Consider the following 13,641-nt stretch of genomic DNA (forward strand, 5'->3'; position numbering starts at 1 on the left):
TGTATTCAATAAATTTATGTATTTATGTATTATGTATTACATTTCTCTTTCCAGCCTTCCTCTCAAAGGAGCCCCAAGGAAGCAAACATCAAAATGTTTAAACAATACAATTTAAAATAAAACATATTTAAAACATTAGCAAACAAATAAAAAAAATTTAAAAACTTTTAGAGTATCCAAACCATTTAAAAACAATCACATACCCTCAAAGCTGCAAATTTCATGCTTGCCATGGTCAGTATCCTTCAGCCTGGATAAACAGGAATGTTTTTAAATTGATATTGAAAGCCAATAATGAGAGAGAGAGATATGCCTCACCAGGGAAGGGAGGGCATTCCACAAATCGTGTCCTCCCTCAAAGAGGGCACGCGTTGCGGTGCGACCTGGCAACCAAACCCTGTGTTGTGGGTGGGTACGATTGGATAGCCACAACACCCTATTGGTAGGTCCCTTGATGCTGGGTTGAATCAAGCCAATGAGACGCTAGTCAAACTGATCAAGGGACCTATATATGCCTATGCACGTGACCCAGAGCTTCCTCTTTTGGTCAGTGCATCGGAACACCCGCCCACCTCTCCCATTTTTAGGGCTTGTGTGCTTGACCTTGCTATGCCGTCGTGTGTTGTTGGGACAGGGGCATGGCAGGAATTTTCCCCACTTGGCTGATTGGCTGGTGCCATCTGGGTTTCGCCTGCCATGTAGCAAATTGTCACAATTTGTAAGGTTGCGGATAGGCTCTGGTCCAGGTGATAGGGATGGGGGAACGCTCTCGCCATCCTTATGTGAAGGGTATTCCGTTAAAGGAATACAGGGACTCAATGGTTTGGTCAACCTTGAGAGGGGTTGTGCCCATGCCTGAGTCCAGGGGGACATCTGGGTGGTGAACATAGCATGTCCCCGGCTTTTTTTTCTATGCTGGAATGCCTGTGACAATTTCAGTAGGAGAGTCTTTAAAAGCAGAATGTCAGTAAGATTCGGAGCTCCCTTTGTAGGTCAGTAAAAAGGAGGAATTTACCTGGTCTGGTACACCTGGGGGAGGGGGCAGAATACCAGGACTAAATAGGATTGTTTTTATAAAACAAGTCAACAAATCATTTGGCAAACTCTCTCATCCACACCATTAAAAAACTAAAAACAAAAACCATTATACATCTGCTTCCATGCTTGCATGGTTAATAGGAGTCCAATGGCACTTTTAAATTGGCAAGTGCATGAGAGATTTTGAAACTGAAATTATGGAATGTCAAAGATGAAAAGCCACAGCAGCCAAGATGGTTTGAAAAAACAAAAGAAAACAAAAACCCTATAATAATTCTTGCAGCTGAAGCTAGAATTACTAAGCTATTTATATGTTGCAAAGAGTATTTTTCATGCAAGCTATTCAAACATTTCCAATCTCCTGCTGACACCAACTGGTGAGTTAGACAGTCTCTCCAGAATAAATGATCCCCATTTCCAAACAGAACAAAAGGATTTCCAAATAAAATCTTTCTACAGCTAGCTTACCACGAATTAGTGCCGTTTAACAGACACAAATACACACATCTGGATTGACACCAATGGATAATAAGAGTTAATAGGCAGCTCCTCCGGTTTTCAGTCACAAGGAGCAAACGAAAGTCCTATATTTCTTTATTATATTTAACAAAATATTTATGCCACTTGATTTTAAATAATTTAGAGATTTTATTACAAACAAAAACAGAATTATCAATAAAAGGTAGGCAAAAAGAGATATTAAACATTCAAAGATAATTAAAATTAGCAGTGTACCAATGCCATGATATAGCATGGGTTACACCCTCAGTTACCTAAACATGGCCTTTGAAGTTTCCACTTTTTAATTTTTTTCCTGGAATTCCACCTGACAACACTGAAACAACACTGTGTAAGGAGCTTGTGTTAACTGTGAAAAGTGCACATTTCTATACAGAAGGGGAAATCCTACAATGCATTTTGTTGTCTTTCAAAATTGTATTAGGGGGAACCCCTCAATTTGACCATTAGGGCTATTGTACCCAAGTCTTTCCTAGTCTTCGCCAGGTTCAGATCCTACCATCTTAAATTCCCTCACCCAGTTCTATTATCAGTTTGCAATCAACATGTGACATCCAGTGTTACAGAAGGAGACTTCTGTTTATGCAATGGGGCTTGCCCTTTTCCTCTTCCTTCTGCCCCCATGCTCCTTCAATAGATTTTTAGGGCATGCAGGAGGCTGCAGTTGGGGCAGGGAGGAATCTGGTCCACTAACTGAGCCTCTTCGGCTGGATTCTGTTGTTAAGCTTAGCCCCAAGGCTTTTGCACCATGCCCAGACATTTCCTACCTCTTTCCCCTTTTAAAAAACTTAAAATTTTGTGGTTTCTAACTTGCTTATTAAGCAGTTTTCCCTGACGGTCAGCCTAAATCTGTACATACCGGTATAAATTAGCATCTGCAAATGTTATGCAAATTTGTGTCACGGTCCTGTGCCTTTAGCCTTTTAAGGATTTAGCAATGCCCTTGGCTGGATTGCACCCAAGATTTTCATTATAATTCATAACTCGTATGCATGGCCATCCATAATAGTAAAATGATGGAACAAACCAAGAACAAAGACATATGGACCCCAAAGACAGCCAACAAGAGCCAAGTAAAAAGCAGGCAACTTCTGCTCCATTTTGGCGTTTTATGTACAAGCATGTGACAATATTGTTTCTGGGAGACAGAGATATTTCCTGTACCATAAATGTGTTCCATACACATTTTTGCTTATTTCTGAATGGAAGGCAGAAGAAAAATCAAATCTATTCAGTATTTCATACATTCCACGCATTTACACTGTATACTTTTATTTTTCTTATGTGAGTTTCAGGGAGTTTCATTTCACTCAATCCACCATACAGAACTCATCATTTCAACTCATCCCACCCAACCCTTCACATCCAGAAAATCCCATGCCACAGAGAGGTTATAAGTTGGCAGGTCTCTGAAAGCTCATACCAATAACAAACTTAGTTGGGCTCTAAGGTGCTACTGGAAGGAATTTTTTGTTGTTGTTGTTTCGAAGTTGGACATAACTCAGTGATAGAACACAAGCTCTAATTCCCCACCTTAAGTTTTCTGAATGCAGAGTCCTTCAGCTGTGATTCTTGTTCTGGTATCACAGATACAAATCAGTGATGCAATTCAATGCCTCCATGGTCACAAGAGGCCACTGCAACAACTTTTGAGAAATCATATCTTAGAGGCAGAATAAGGCGACATCCCTGATGCATCAGACTTCTGTACTCGGTAGAAATTAGCACCTTATGCCTTTGCCCTCCTCATGCTGTTACACCATCCCCCAAAGCCTCCAAAGCAGCTTCCCCCAATCTGGTACCATCCAGGTGTTTTCAACTACAGCTGCCATCATCCTGGCCCAATGACTGGCCATGCTCCTAGATGGGCTAATTGGGATTTGAAGCCCAAAACATCTGGAAGCCATTAGGTTGGGAAATGCTGCTTTAAGGAAAATGTTAGCCATGGTGGCTAAGTTAGAAACATCAGAGGTATAACTTAGCCATCATAGCTAACATTTTCCTTAAAGCAGTGTTTCCCAGTTGCTGGGAATCACAAGTGGGGAGACCGCTGTTGTGTTCAGGTCCTGTTTTCAGGCTTTCCACAGATATCTGGTTGGCCACAGGATGCTGGGCTAGATCAGCCACTGGGATGAACCAGCAGGCTCATCTGATGTCTTTACTAAGCCAGAACAGATTATTGAATGCTGGAGCATCCAATGAAAACGAAGGAGGAATAAAGTAAATGTCACTTACCAAGGTAAGTATCAAATCCTCTGCGGGTTGGAAGGCATTCGTTTCTGTACATTCCTAAATGCCACTTTCCCACCATGTGGGTAACATATCCTGCCTCTTTAAGTAGCTCAGGCAGGAGTTTTTCATCCAGTGGGACACAGCTGGGCTGACACGGCCAAATTATCTCATGCTGTAAACCTGTATGGATCTAATGAAAACAAGTGTACCTTACACATCGGTTACAGCATAAATTTCTGGTGCTCAGGCAGCGCTATGTGCACAGCAACATGTTCACATTTAGAGGAAAACAAATCTAACATTCCCATATCAGTAATGAAACTTTAAATACATCACATCTTAGAAATACTGAAAAAGAAGCAGCACTGTGCGCAGGGTGGGAAATCACTTAAAAGTAATTGGTGTACATTTGAATTCAAATGAAAGGAAGCAAAACACAGAACGGCCATGTCTATCAGATAGGAGTTATGGGGGGGAAAGGTACCTGGTGCGACTTGAAAAGGGAGCTGTCACCCAACTGAAGGATACTCAACAGTGCCATTCTAATAAATGTTTTCTTAGAAGCAAGCTCCACTCTGCTCAGTGGGGCTTACTCCCTGGTCAGTGTCCTCATGGAGGACCACGATATCTCAAGGAGTGCCTCTCTCCATATGAACGAACCCAGACCCTGCAATCACCACCTGAGACCCTTCTTCAAGTGCCTCCTCCATGAGAGGTTCAGAGGGTGGCAACTCAAGAATAGGACTTTCCTGTGGTGGCTCTCCACCTGTGGTGGCTCTCCCCAGGGAGGCTCACCTGGCGCCTTTATTACATAACTTTAGGCACAGAATGCTGGACTAGATGGACCTTTGGCCTGATTCAGAGGGCTCCTCCCCTATGTACTGTAAGAGTTTGGATTTGATATCCCGCTTTATCCCTACCCGAAGGAGTCTCAAAGCAGCTAACATTCTCCTTTCCCTTCCTCCCCCACAACAAACACTCTGTGAGGTGAGTGGGGCTGAGAGACTTCAGAGAAGTGTGACTAGCCCAAGGTCACCCAGCAGCTGCATGTGGAGGAATGGAGACGCGAACCCGGTTCCCCAGTCTACCGCTCTTAACCACAACACCACACTGGCTCTGCTTCCACATTCTTGCTTCCCCCTACCCCTTTCTCCACTGTGCTTTGACTGAAATTGGCCCCAAGGGGGTCTGGAGAACAGAACAGCACATGGAAGGAAATGAGGGTACATTCTGTCTGGCAAGCTGATATGCTTGTGGAGATGGAACATCAGTAATTGTGCAATGTTGACTTGCACCCATTGAAAGAAAGAGCACAAAAGGGTATGAATGTCTGCATAGACTGGGGCCCACAGAAAGTTACTCAACCTCAGGAAAACCTTTGCAGCCCGAAGGTCGGATTCAGAATTTGCCCACCCTCTGCAGGCTGCTGTTGACAGGTGGGCAAGGCCACTCACATGTCAATCACCTGGCATTATATGACAGCAGGCAATTCTAATTTCAAGCTGGTGGCAGGCACAGGTTTCTCTCAGATCTTAGTGCTTGTAATGCTTAGTGCTAAGATGGGAGACAATAGATCCCTTATCTCCAGCTTTGCCCTTAGTGCTTAGATTGGAGATGACAGAGCTTTGCTTCTGACATCGTATGATCACAGATGGGCACAGTTTGCTTCAAATGGTGTTAACAACCAAATTAGACCTGAGGTATGGTGGCTCCCCCATGTTGCTGTAGGCCACCACTGCTTTCAGTCATGAAGAGGGAATGAAGTTTTATGGCCTTCCTAAAGTTGGAATCTAATTATTATCCGAAACAGAATCTCGTGATCATGAAATCTGTCACATGCAGGACTATTAAAACATTCTGTTCCCTAACACTTTGCGTTCAACTCCTCCATCAAAAGCCACGTACACCTGTACAACATTACAACATACACTTGTGAAATGTTTTGTGCTTCTCTCAAAGTCCTCCCCAAAGTTGCAAGATTCAATTAAATGCAAAATCTGTTTCCAGCTTCCGAACCGCAAACCACAGAAATGACATATACTTGTATCTCATTTTTCCAGTCATGGTTTCATTAAGCTATTTTGGAAGGCAGTTCTTAAAAGAGGAATACCAAATGTATCATAATTAGCCAAAATTATATCATCTAGCAAAATGAGGAGATTTTTGCCAGCCAAACATAATAATCAGAAGAGTCAGTGAGCTTGAAGATTACCCAAATGGAGGATTCTAGCTGGCTTTAGAAACCAAGAAACAAGGGAGCTACTGAAACTGAACATAAACATAAAATGGAAATATAATCTGAAAAGAAAATTCACTGTTATTGCCAGAAAGCCCAAATGCATTATTTGACTTCCTTTACGGATGACCCACCAACCATCTAGAGACAGCAAAGATGAGTTTCATGAACAGCCAGATTTATTAAAAATTCTAAAGAAAGCAAAGCATTAATTTACATACCTTTGCGTGGCTCTCTCAAGTAAAAATCACTGTCAAATATGTATTGCACATATTGCGTTTTTTTTAAAAAAAACACTATGGAGGTGCTCTAGTCTTCTAGTTTTATAATACTTGTGAGAAGGTTAATATGAAAACCTTTCAAAACTGTCACATGCAACTCTGAACGGTGATCTAACAACAGATTTACAGTATGATCAAGTGTAAGGAAGGAATAGCAGAAGACTAACATTAATAAGATCACAGGATTCATCTTTCTTTAGGTGATTTTTGAAAATGGCTATGAAGTGGGAACCAAGCAAGACATATTTTCCATTGGGCTCTTTTCATGTAAAAAGTATTTTAAACTGTTTCAAAATCGTCAACTGTTTCCCGCAAAATCTGTAGCCCGCCCTACCAGCAATGGAAATGGAGTGCCGTTTGCTAGGGAGGGTGAAAAGCACCTGGCAGAAGGTTTTCATGAGCAACTGACGGGGGCAGTCAGTATCACTTGCCAATGCAGTAAAATATAAAATTCCATTTCTGATTGGAAAGCAGATGGCCAGGCTGAATTGACATAGGTGGCTTCCTTTCAGGAAATAAAAAGGTCTTAAAATATATCTGAAACTATAGACCGGGGGGAGGGGTGATCAACAGAGGAATGGCTAAAACCCCAGACTGTTTTTTTACTACTAATATTTTAAATTAGCTCCCCCCCCTTTCTATATCAACACAACCAAAACAAAGAGGTGAACTAAAGAGAGAGAGAGAGCACACAAAGGCTCCTTAGAGAGAGGAGAGAAAGATCTCTGTTCTTACCTTGTCCTCAATCCCCAGGTTTTCAATTTATGGACAGACTGGCTGAAATAGCAATAGCTCAAAGTAGCCATGTGCTCCCATAAAAGAACAAAAGGGGAGCCTAGCTGGATCAAGCCAAATGTCTATCTAGTCGAGCCTCCCATTCTCACTGTGGCCACCTAGATGCTCATGGGAAGAATATTCAGCTATAGAGCATCCAGCTCATGTGATGGGAGAGGCTAACACTGGGTGCGGTGGGGTGGTGGCGGGGGCCACCCCAAAGGGAAGGGACCAAAGGGAAGACACCAAATGGATCTGTCCTTTGGGGGACATCACAAGGTTTTGTTGACTTGTTGTTTTAAGCTAGGCTTATATAAAAATATGGAGTTGTATAACTCCACATTTTTCTGCAACCACCTAGCTTGTATGAGTTGTGTAGAATGTTTATCATCTGCTGGTAGGGAAAGTAGTGGAGGGAGAATGGAAATTGCTTCATGTTCCAGGTGAGGACCTGTTGCCATTGATCTCGTTCCTTTGGGTGGGAGACAGGAGGGAAATGAGTGTTGTATGCCAGGTTTGTAGCACATTTCTATTCTTTCTTCTTCAGGCTCTGGCTACTATAATGTGGGTTTCATGCATATTTTGTCTGCTGGCTTCAGGAAGATAGAATTGGTTTCTACCCCAAGGGAGAGCCTGTTGGTAGAATCTGTCCCCCTGTGTGAGAGACAGGAATTAAATGTGTACATCATAGGTGAGCAAGATTAGGAGCTTTTTTCCCTGTTTCATGCTGCAGGGCTGATTGGTGTTGCTAATACACTGGAACCTCGGTTTACAAACACCTCGGTTTACGAACGCTGCAGACACATCTGGAACAAAATTCACTTTCCATTACTTTCAATGGGAAAGTTCGCTTCAGTTTATGTACGCTTCAGTTTATGAACAGACTTCCGGAACCAATTGTGTTCATAAACTGAGGTACCACTGTATATATATATCCAACATGACTGATTTATTTTGTGGTTTTTGCTATTTTATATCATTTTTATTCTATTACTGCATTTATTGTATTTTATTGCCTATTTCTTTTCTATTAGGGAGCGCCCCCTGTTTGTTAATGTTCTGTTCTTGTTGTGAGCCAGTTTGAGCTCAGCTTGGCTGTTGGAAATGCAGCATGCAAATATTAAAGCGGGACCTGGATGTAACCAGGGCCGTCTTAAGCATATCTGGCACCCTGGCGCCGTGGCGCGAAGATCCCTCCGGTGCCCCCCCGCCCCATTCCCCAGCGTGGCTATCTGGCGGGCGCAGCAGTGTGGCGCCCCCCTGGCAGCCCGGTGCCCTGCGCCACCCAGTCTTGCCATAGGGCCAGCCCTGGATGTAACAGCTCTCCCCCCCAACTGTGATTGCTTGCAACTAGTGTTCAGTGGCATCATGCTTCAAAGAGTGGACATGGAACACAGAACATCCTTGTGAAGAAACCACTACCCTATACTTAAAACGAAAGAGGAAATAAAATTGCCCTCTGGGTCACCATTAGGAAATATGAGGTGGCCACCTTTCTTTTCAGCCTGGGAGCAAATCAGGAAGGTCAGCTGTGCCCTCCAGGGCCTCATCCAGATATACCAGTACCAGCTCTGCTTCCCTTGCTATCATAGCAATGGCCACTAGCTATTGTTACAAAAGCAGAAGTCTAAGACATCTCCACATATCATGAAATAACTGGGTCACCAAAGCCCAGTCAGGATAGAATAGGCTGGGGTCACAGCAGGGGCAGATGAAGATCAAAGGGCCGGAAGCAGAAGACATGGTCCAAGGCAAGCAATCTGCATTGTTGTTCCCAGTCCGATTAGGTAATCCAAGGAAGCTGAAGCAAAGGGTATGTAGAACCAGCCAGGCCCCTATTGATTTCTCGGGTCACCCGGTCATGACTGGTGAAAAAAGCTGCATATCCAGTATAAGGAACCATATTGCTGCTGCAAAACATTTCCCCAAATGTCCCAGTAGCAGAGTCTCTGATGGCTTACAAGGTCTAAATAGGACAGATCCTATCTAGATAATATTTTGTTTTTAAAGCCTACTGAAATAGGAAAAATACAGGAGCAGATAAGGAGAACATCTTGTCAAATATTTAGCCGCTGGCTTCAAAGGCTGTAAAGAGTGAGGAACGGCAGGGAGAAAAGCAAAGTAGGTTATGGATCACAGACAAAACAAACCACAATTTGTGAAAGGCCTATATCTAAAAGAAACAACTGCATAATGAATTCAGCAAATGGGTTTTAAAAAGAGAAACATGTATTACATTCATTTCTTTATGAAAATAACACTAAGGCACCTGTACTACTAAGAATGGTGAATTAATACTAAAGATCAGGGGGAGAGGGCGAAGGAAGTGGTTTTGTGGTTAGTCTTGAAGATGGAGACACTGCTGGCCTTTTCATGACAGCCTGCAAAACCCTTTTGCAGGCTGTGTCCCTGAGTTGCAATATTAACAAAGTAAGAGAAATATTTGAGAAATAGCAACTTAGTACTCATGAATACATTTTTTAAAAGCAATGTTGTATCTCATGTTAACTATTACCTGCTCCTGTATCTGCTACAGTAACTGTACTTGGATCTGAATTTACAGCTGTAAAGCATTGCATAACCCTTGTAAAAATAAATAAATCTTGACGTATGGGCTAATAAACCCCCAAAGTTGGGGGGGGGAATAGAAGCTCCACAGCAGAGATAGTTGCAAGTAGTGTGGTGTAGTGGTTAAGAGCGGTAGACTCGTAATCTGGGGAACCAGGTTTGCGTCTCCGCTCCTCCACATGCAGCTGCTGGGTGACCTTGGGCTAGTCACACTTCTCTGAAGTCTCTCAGCCCCACCCACCTCACAGGGTGTCTGTTGTGGGGGAGGAGGGGAAAGGAGATTGTTAGCCGCTTTGAGACTCCTTCGGGTAGTGATAAAGCGGGATATCAAATCCAAACTACTTCTACTTCTTCTTCTTCTTCTTCTTGTAAAGGTTGTGCATGCAACTACCTAGCAATCAGATGCTGGACATCTAACTCAGCACTAGCTGCATTGGCTGTTGGAGACTTTCCAGCGTTTCAGATAGGGAACTCCCTCAGTCCTGCCTAGAAATACCAGGGACTGAACTTGGACTATTCTGAAAGCAGAGCAGCTGCTCTAATATTGAGCTGCAGGCCCACCTTAAGCTATAGAGCTTTCCAGAGTGTGAAAGAGATGGGGCATAGTTTAAGTTCTCCTTTTCTCAAATTGGTCATGGATGAATGAATTAACTGCAAGTAGCATACAGAGTCCTATGAACAACTCTATTGTCATAATAAATCAAAGGCTCCACTCCTTCTTTCTTTATGTGTGCCATCTGTCAATCTACGTATATAGCTAATGCTGCCAGGGCCATGTGTTTGGAGAAGGCAGGGGGCTAGAATTGATCTCCTTCATCACCAGTCAAATGACTAGTTGTGACAAGCACCTTAATCAGGCTTATGTTCTCAATTTATAGGTGGGCTTGCAATCTTGTATAAGGAAGGGTGTGCTTTAAACAATGTTCATTGCCCTGTTTTGCACATAACACTAGGGCATGGTTTATTAAACCATGGCACAGCATTATGTGTGAACACTGCCCAGCAGCTGAACTTTGGTTTGTCTATTGCCTACAAAACCATAATCTGAAACCACAGTTGTTGGGCTCATAGCTTGGTTTCTTTTGAACATGGCAAATGGAGCACTTTTCCTTAACCACAATTTATATGACCACCCAAGCTCACCAAACTACAAAGGCAGGAGACAGGAGCAGCTGGAAAACTGGCTAACAGTAGCAGCTGGAAAACAAACCAAACTTTGAAGACTTTTGGTTTGTTTGATAATCTGTGGGGCAACTCATGGTTTTTAAAACAAAGCAGAGCTTCAGCATGGTTTATCATTACGTCCAAATGAAGCCACCTCTGAATGCTGGCAGGTTTTCGGTGTCCTAGGCAGGGGGCTTTCACATCAGTTGCTTCCTGATTCTTTTAAATAAAGAAGGCAGGGATTGAACCTGGGACCTTGTGGATGCAAAGCATGCCCTCTGTCGCTTAACTAAAGTTCCTCCTCACTGCTGCTAAAGAATGAGATACAGTCCCAGAACTAATTCTCCAGGTTGCCTAAAAATGGCTTAATAGTGTCCACCAGCCTGTGGTAGGACTGGCTAACAGTAGCATCTGCTTGTGTAAGCGGTTTCTGTTGCCAGCAGGATAGGGTAAAGGAGCGTGAGTGTTGCAGCACTTTAGAATTCAATCGGTTTGCTACAATATGGGCTTCTGCAAGAAATGCCACCAGTTGCAACATTTCTTTTGCTTTCTCCCTGCACCCCTGCCCCAAATCCAAACACCAGGCTTCCTAGCAGAGTGATTGGCACACATCCACTTTATCAGATTATCCCAGAATCATAGGCAGCAGGAAACACCCACAAATAGAAAGTCAGTTAGATCAGAGGCAGCTGATGAAACTTGAGGAGAGAAGGCTAAGTTTTAATCAGCTGTTTCCTTTCTCAGCTCTGCTGATAAAATGTTTCATTCATGATGCTGACATGCAAACAGAAAGGGGCTTTATGGCTCCTCCTTCCCTTAAAAATATATGTTGTGCACTGGAAAACGCTGCTTGCTGATATGCAAAAATAAAGTAGGCCTATATTCGTTATTACAAGTTGCTTTCCCTAACAGGTTACAGAAGTTTACAAAAGACACAATCCTGCCCTCTTACTGAAATGCATATTAAACAGCCACTAGAGGTCTCCCCAAACCAGATAATTATCTATTCCTATGGTATCTTCGCACTAGGAAAACAACACCAGGAATTCGTCATGCATTTTTGCAAGATACAGTATATCATTGGGCTAAACCATACAGGGCATACGGGCGGGAAGGGAAATACTGGCCCTCTCAATGTTAAGCGCTAATAACTTTTAAAAGAAAACTAGAAAACACGTTGCCCAGAAATACGACCCCCAAACCTCAACCTTCTTTCAGATGTTCCGTCAGCTCTGATAGGAAATTGGCCTGACTCGTTTGACTGTAGCTCGTCACGTTGCTGGACAGACACAAACACACGTGACGCGCTGCACGAATGAAGAGAGCTCTCATGATTTTGGCGTGACTTTCAAATCAGGCCCCCCAAAAATACACATCCCTGATAATTAAGATGGGTCAATACGCAAAGACCTCAGCATTTCCTAAGTTTTAGAAAGCACTCATTTGAACTGCAACCACGAGGGCTAGAAAGTTAGGCTTAGATTCTCACAGGAATCCACCGACAGCAACGCAGAGATGCTGGGGCGGGAAGACAGAAGCAACTATACTCCAAGCCCTTCGCGTGGGCAAGTCCAACTCATAGCTGTCAAGTTCTCCCTTTTTTTAAGGGAAATTCCCTTATGCTGAATAGGCTTCCTCGCGAGAAAAGGGAAAACTTGACAGCTATGGTCCAACCCGGCCGCGTTTCCCCGCCTACCTGGTACCTGCCGGTGAGCAGCTGGCTGCGCGACGGGGTGCACAGCGGCTGCGTGTAGTAGCTCTCCAGGCGCACGCCGCCCGCCCCCAGCGCGTCCAGGGTCGGGGTGCGGATTTCGGAGCCGTGCCAGCTGACGTCGCCCCAGCCCAGGTCGTCGGCCAACACGAACACCAAGTTGACGGGCTGCCGATGCGCAGCGCTCGGGCACATGCGCGCCAAGCACAGCAGCAGCAGCAGCAGCCCAGGGAGCGAGCAGCGCCCGAACAACAGCCGCTGGAGCATCTCTAAGTCCTTCGCCAGCCCCAGCAGGAACAAACAGGGAGGAAGGGCAGAGGGACCTGCAAGTCTGCCTACGAGGGCAAATGGTCCGCCCACCCTGGTGGCAGCCAATCAGAGTCAGCTCCGCCCCCCCCCCCGGAGATAATGAAACAGGAACCACCAGCCTGCCAGTCTCCCTCTCCTCCCCAGCCTGCGTCTGTCCAGAGAGGGCTTAAAGAAGTACATAGCGGTACATGGTCCGGGGTTAGGGGTGGAAGGGGATGCCCCAGGGGTGATCCGCTGGAGCTGCCTCATCTTTCTGGTGCCTTCCCTAGGCTTATGATAATGTTTCATTCTCTTGGTAATTGTGCTGGCTAAAATGTGCATCTCATGAATGGGCTTCCGTTAGTAATGTTTTATTTTGAAATCTCGTAAGGGAATGTTTCAGCTGAAGTGCAAGAGCCATAAAAAAGAAATCATCTGCCAAAAAAAATGGAACTATTAAAGCAGAACTCAGCAGTATGAACGGCCTTGCAACCCAATCCTTTGCCTTAGCCCAGGGGCCAGCAAACGTTTTCAGCAGGGGGCCGGTCCACTCTCCCTCAGACCTTGTGGAGGGGTCGGAATATATATATGTATATATATATGTTTGTGTGTGTGTGTGTGTGTGTGTGTATGTATATGTGATATATATATATATATATATATATATATATATATATATATATATAGGGATGATGAACGAATTCCTATGCCCCACAAATAACCCAGAGATGCATTTTAAATAAAAGTACACGTTCTAGCTACTCATGTAAAAACATGCTGATTCCCGGACCATCCGCGGGCTGGATTTAGAAGGCGATTGGGCCGGATCT

General features: G+C 44.0%; 1 protein-coding gene across 1 annotated transcript in view; it reads right to left on the reverse strand.

Moving 5' to 3' along the window:
* The window catches only part of ARSB (arylsulfatase B), a 66,112-nt gene extending 53,257 nt beyond the window's left edge, over window positions 1-12,855 (reverse strand). Inside the window, exons 1-2 of the mRNA XM_035099802.3 lie at window positions 12,509-12,855; window positions 3,793-3,979 (exon numbers count right to left, since the gene is read on the reverse strand). Coding sequence (XP_034955693.1) covers window positions 3,793-3,979; window positions 12,509-12,790 — 469 coding nt within the window. The 5' untranslated portion in view covers window positions 12,791-12,855. The remainder of the gene's footprint in view (window positions 1-3,792; window positions 3,980-12,508) is intronic.
* Window positions 12,856-13,641: the final 786 nt, after the last annotated feature.

This window comes from Zootoca vivipara, chromosome 10 (assembly GCF_965207765.1).
Source record: "Zootoca vivipara chromosome 10, rZooViv2.hap1.1, whole genome shotgun sequence".
Lineage (NCBI taxonomy): Eukaryota > Metazoa > Chordata > Lepidosauria > Squamata > Lacertidae > Zootoca > Zootoca vivipara.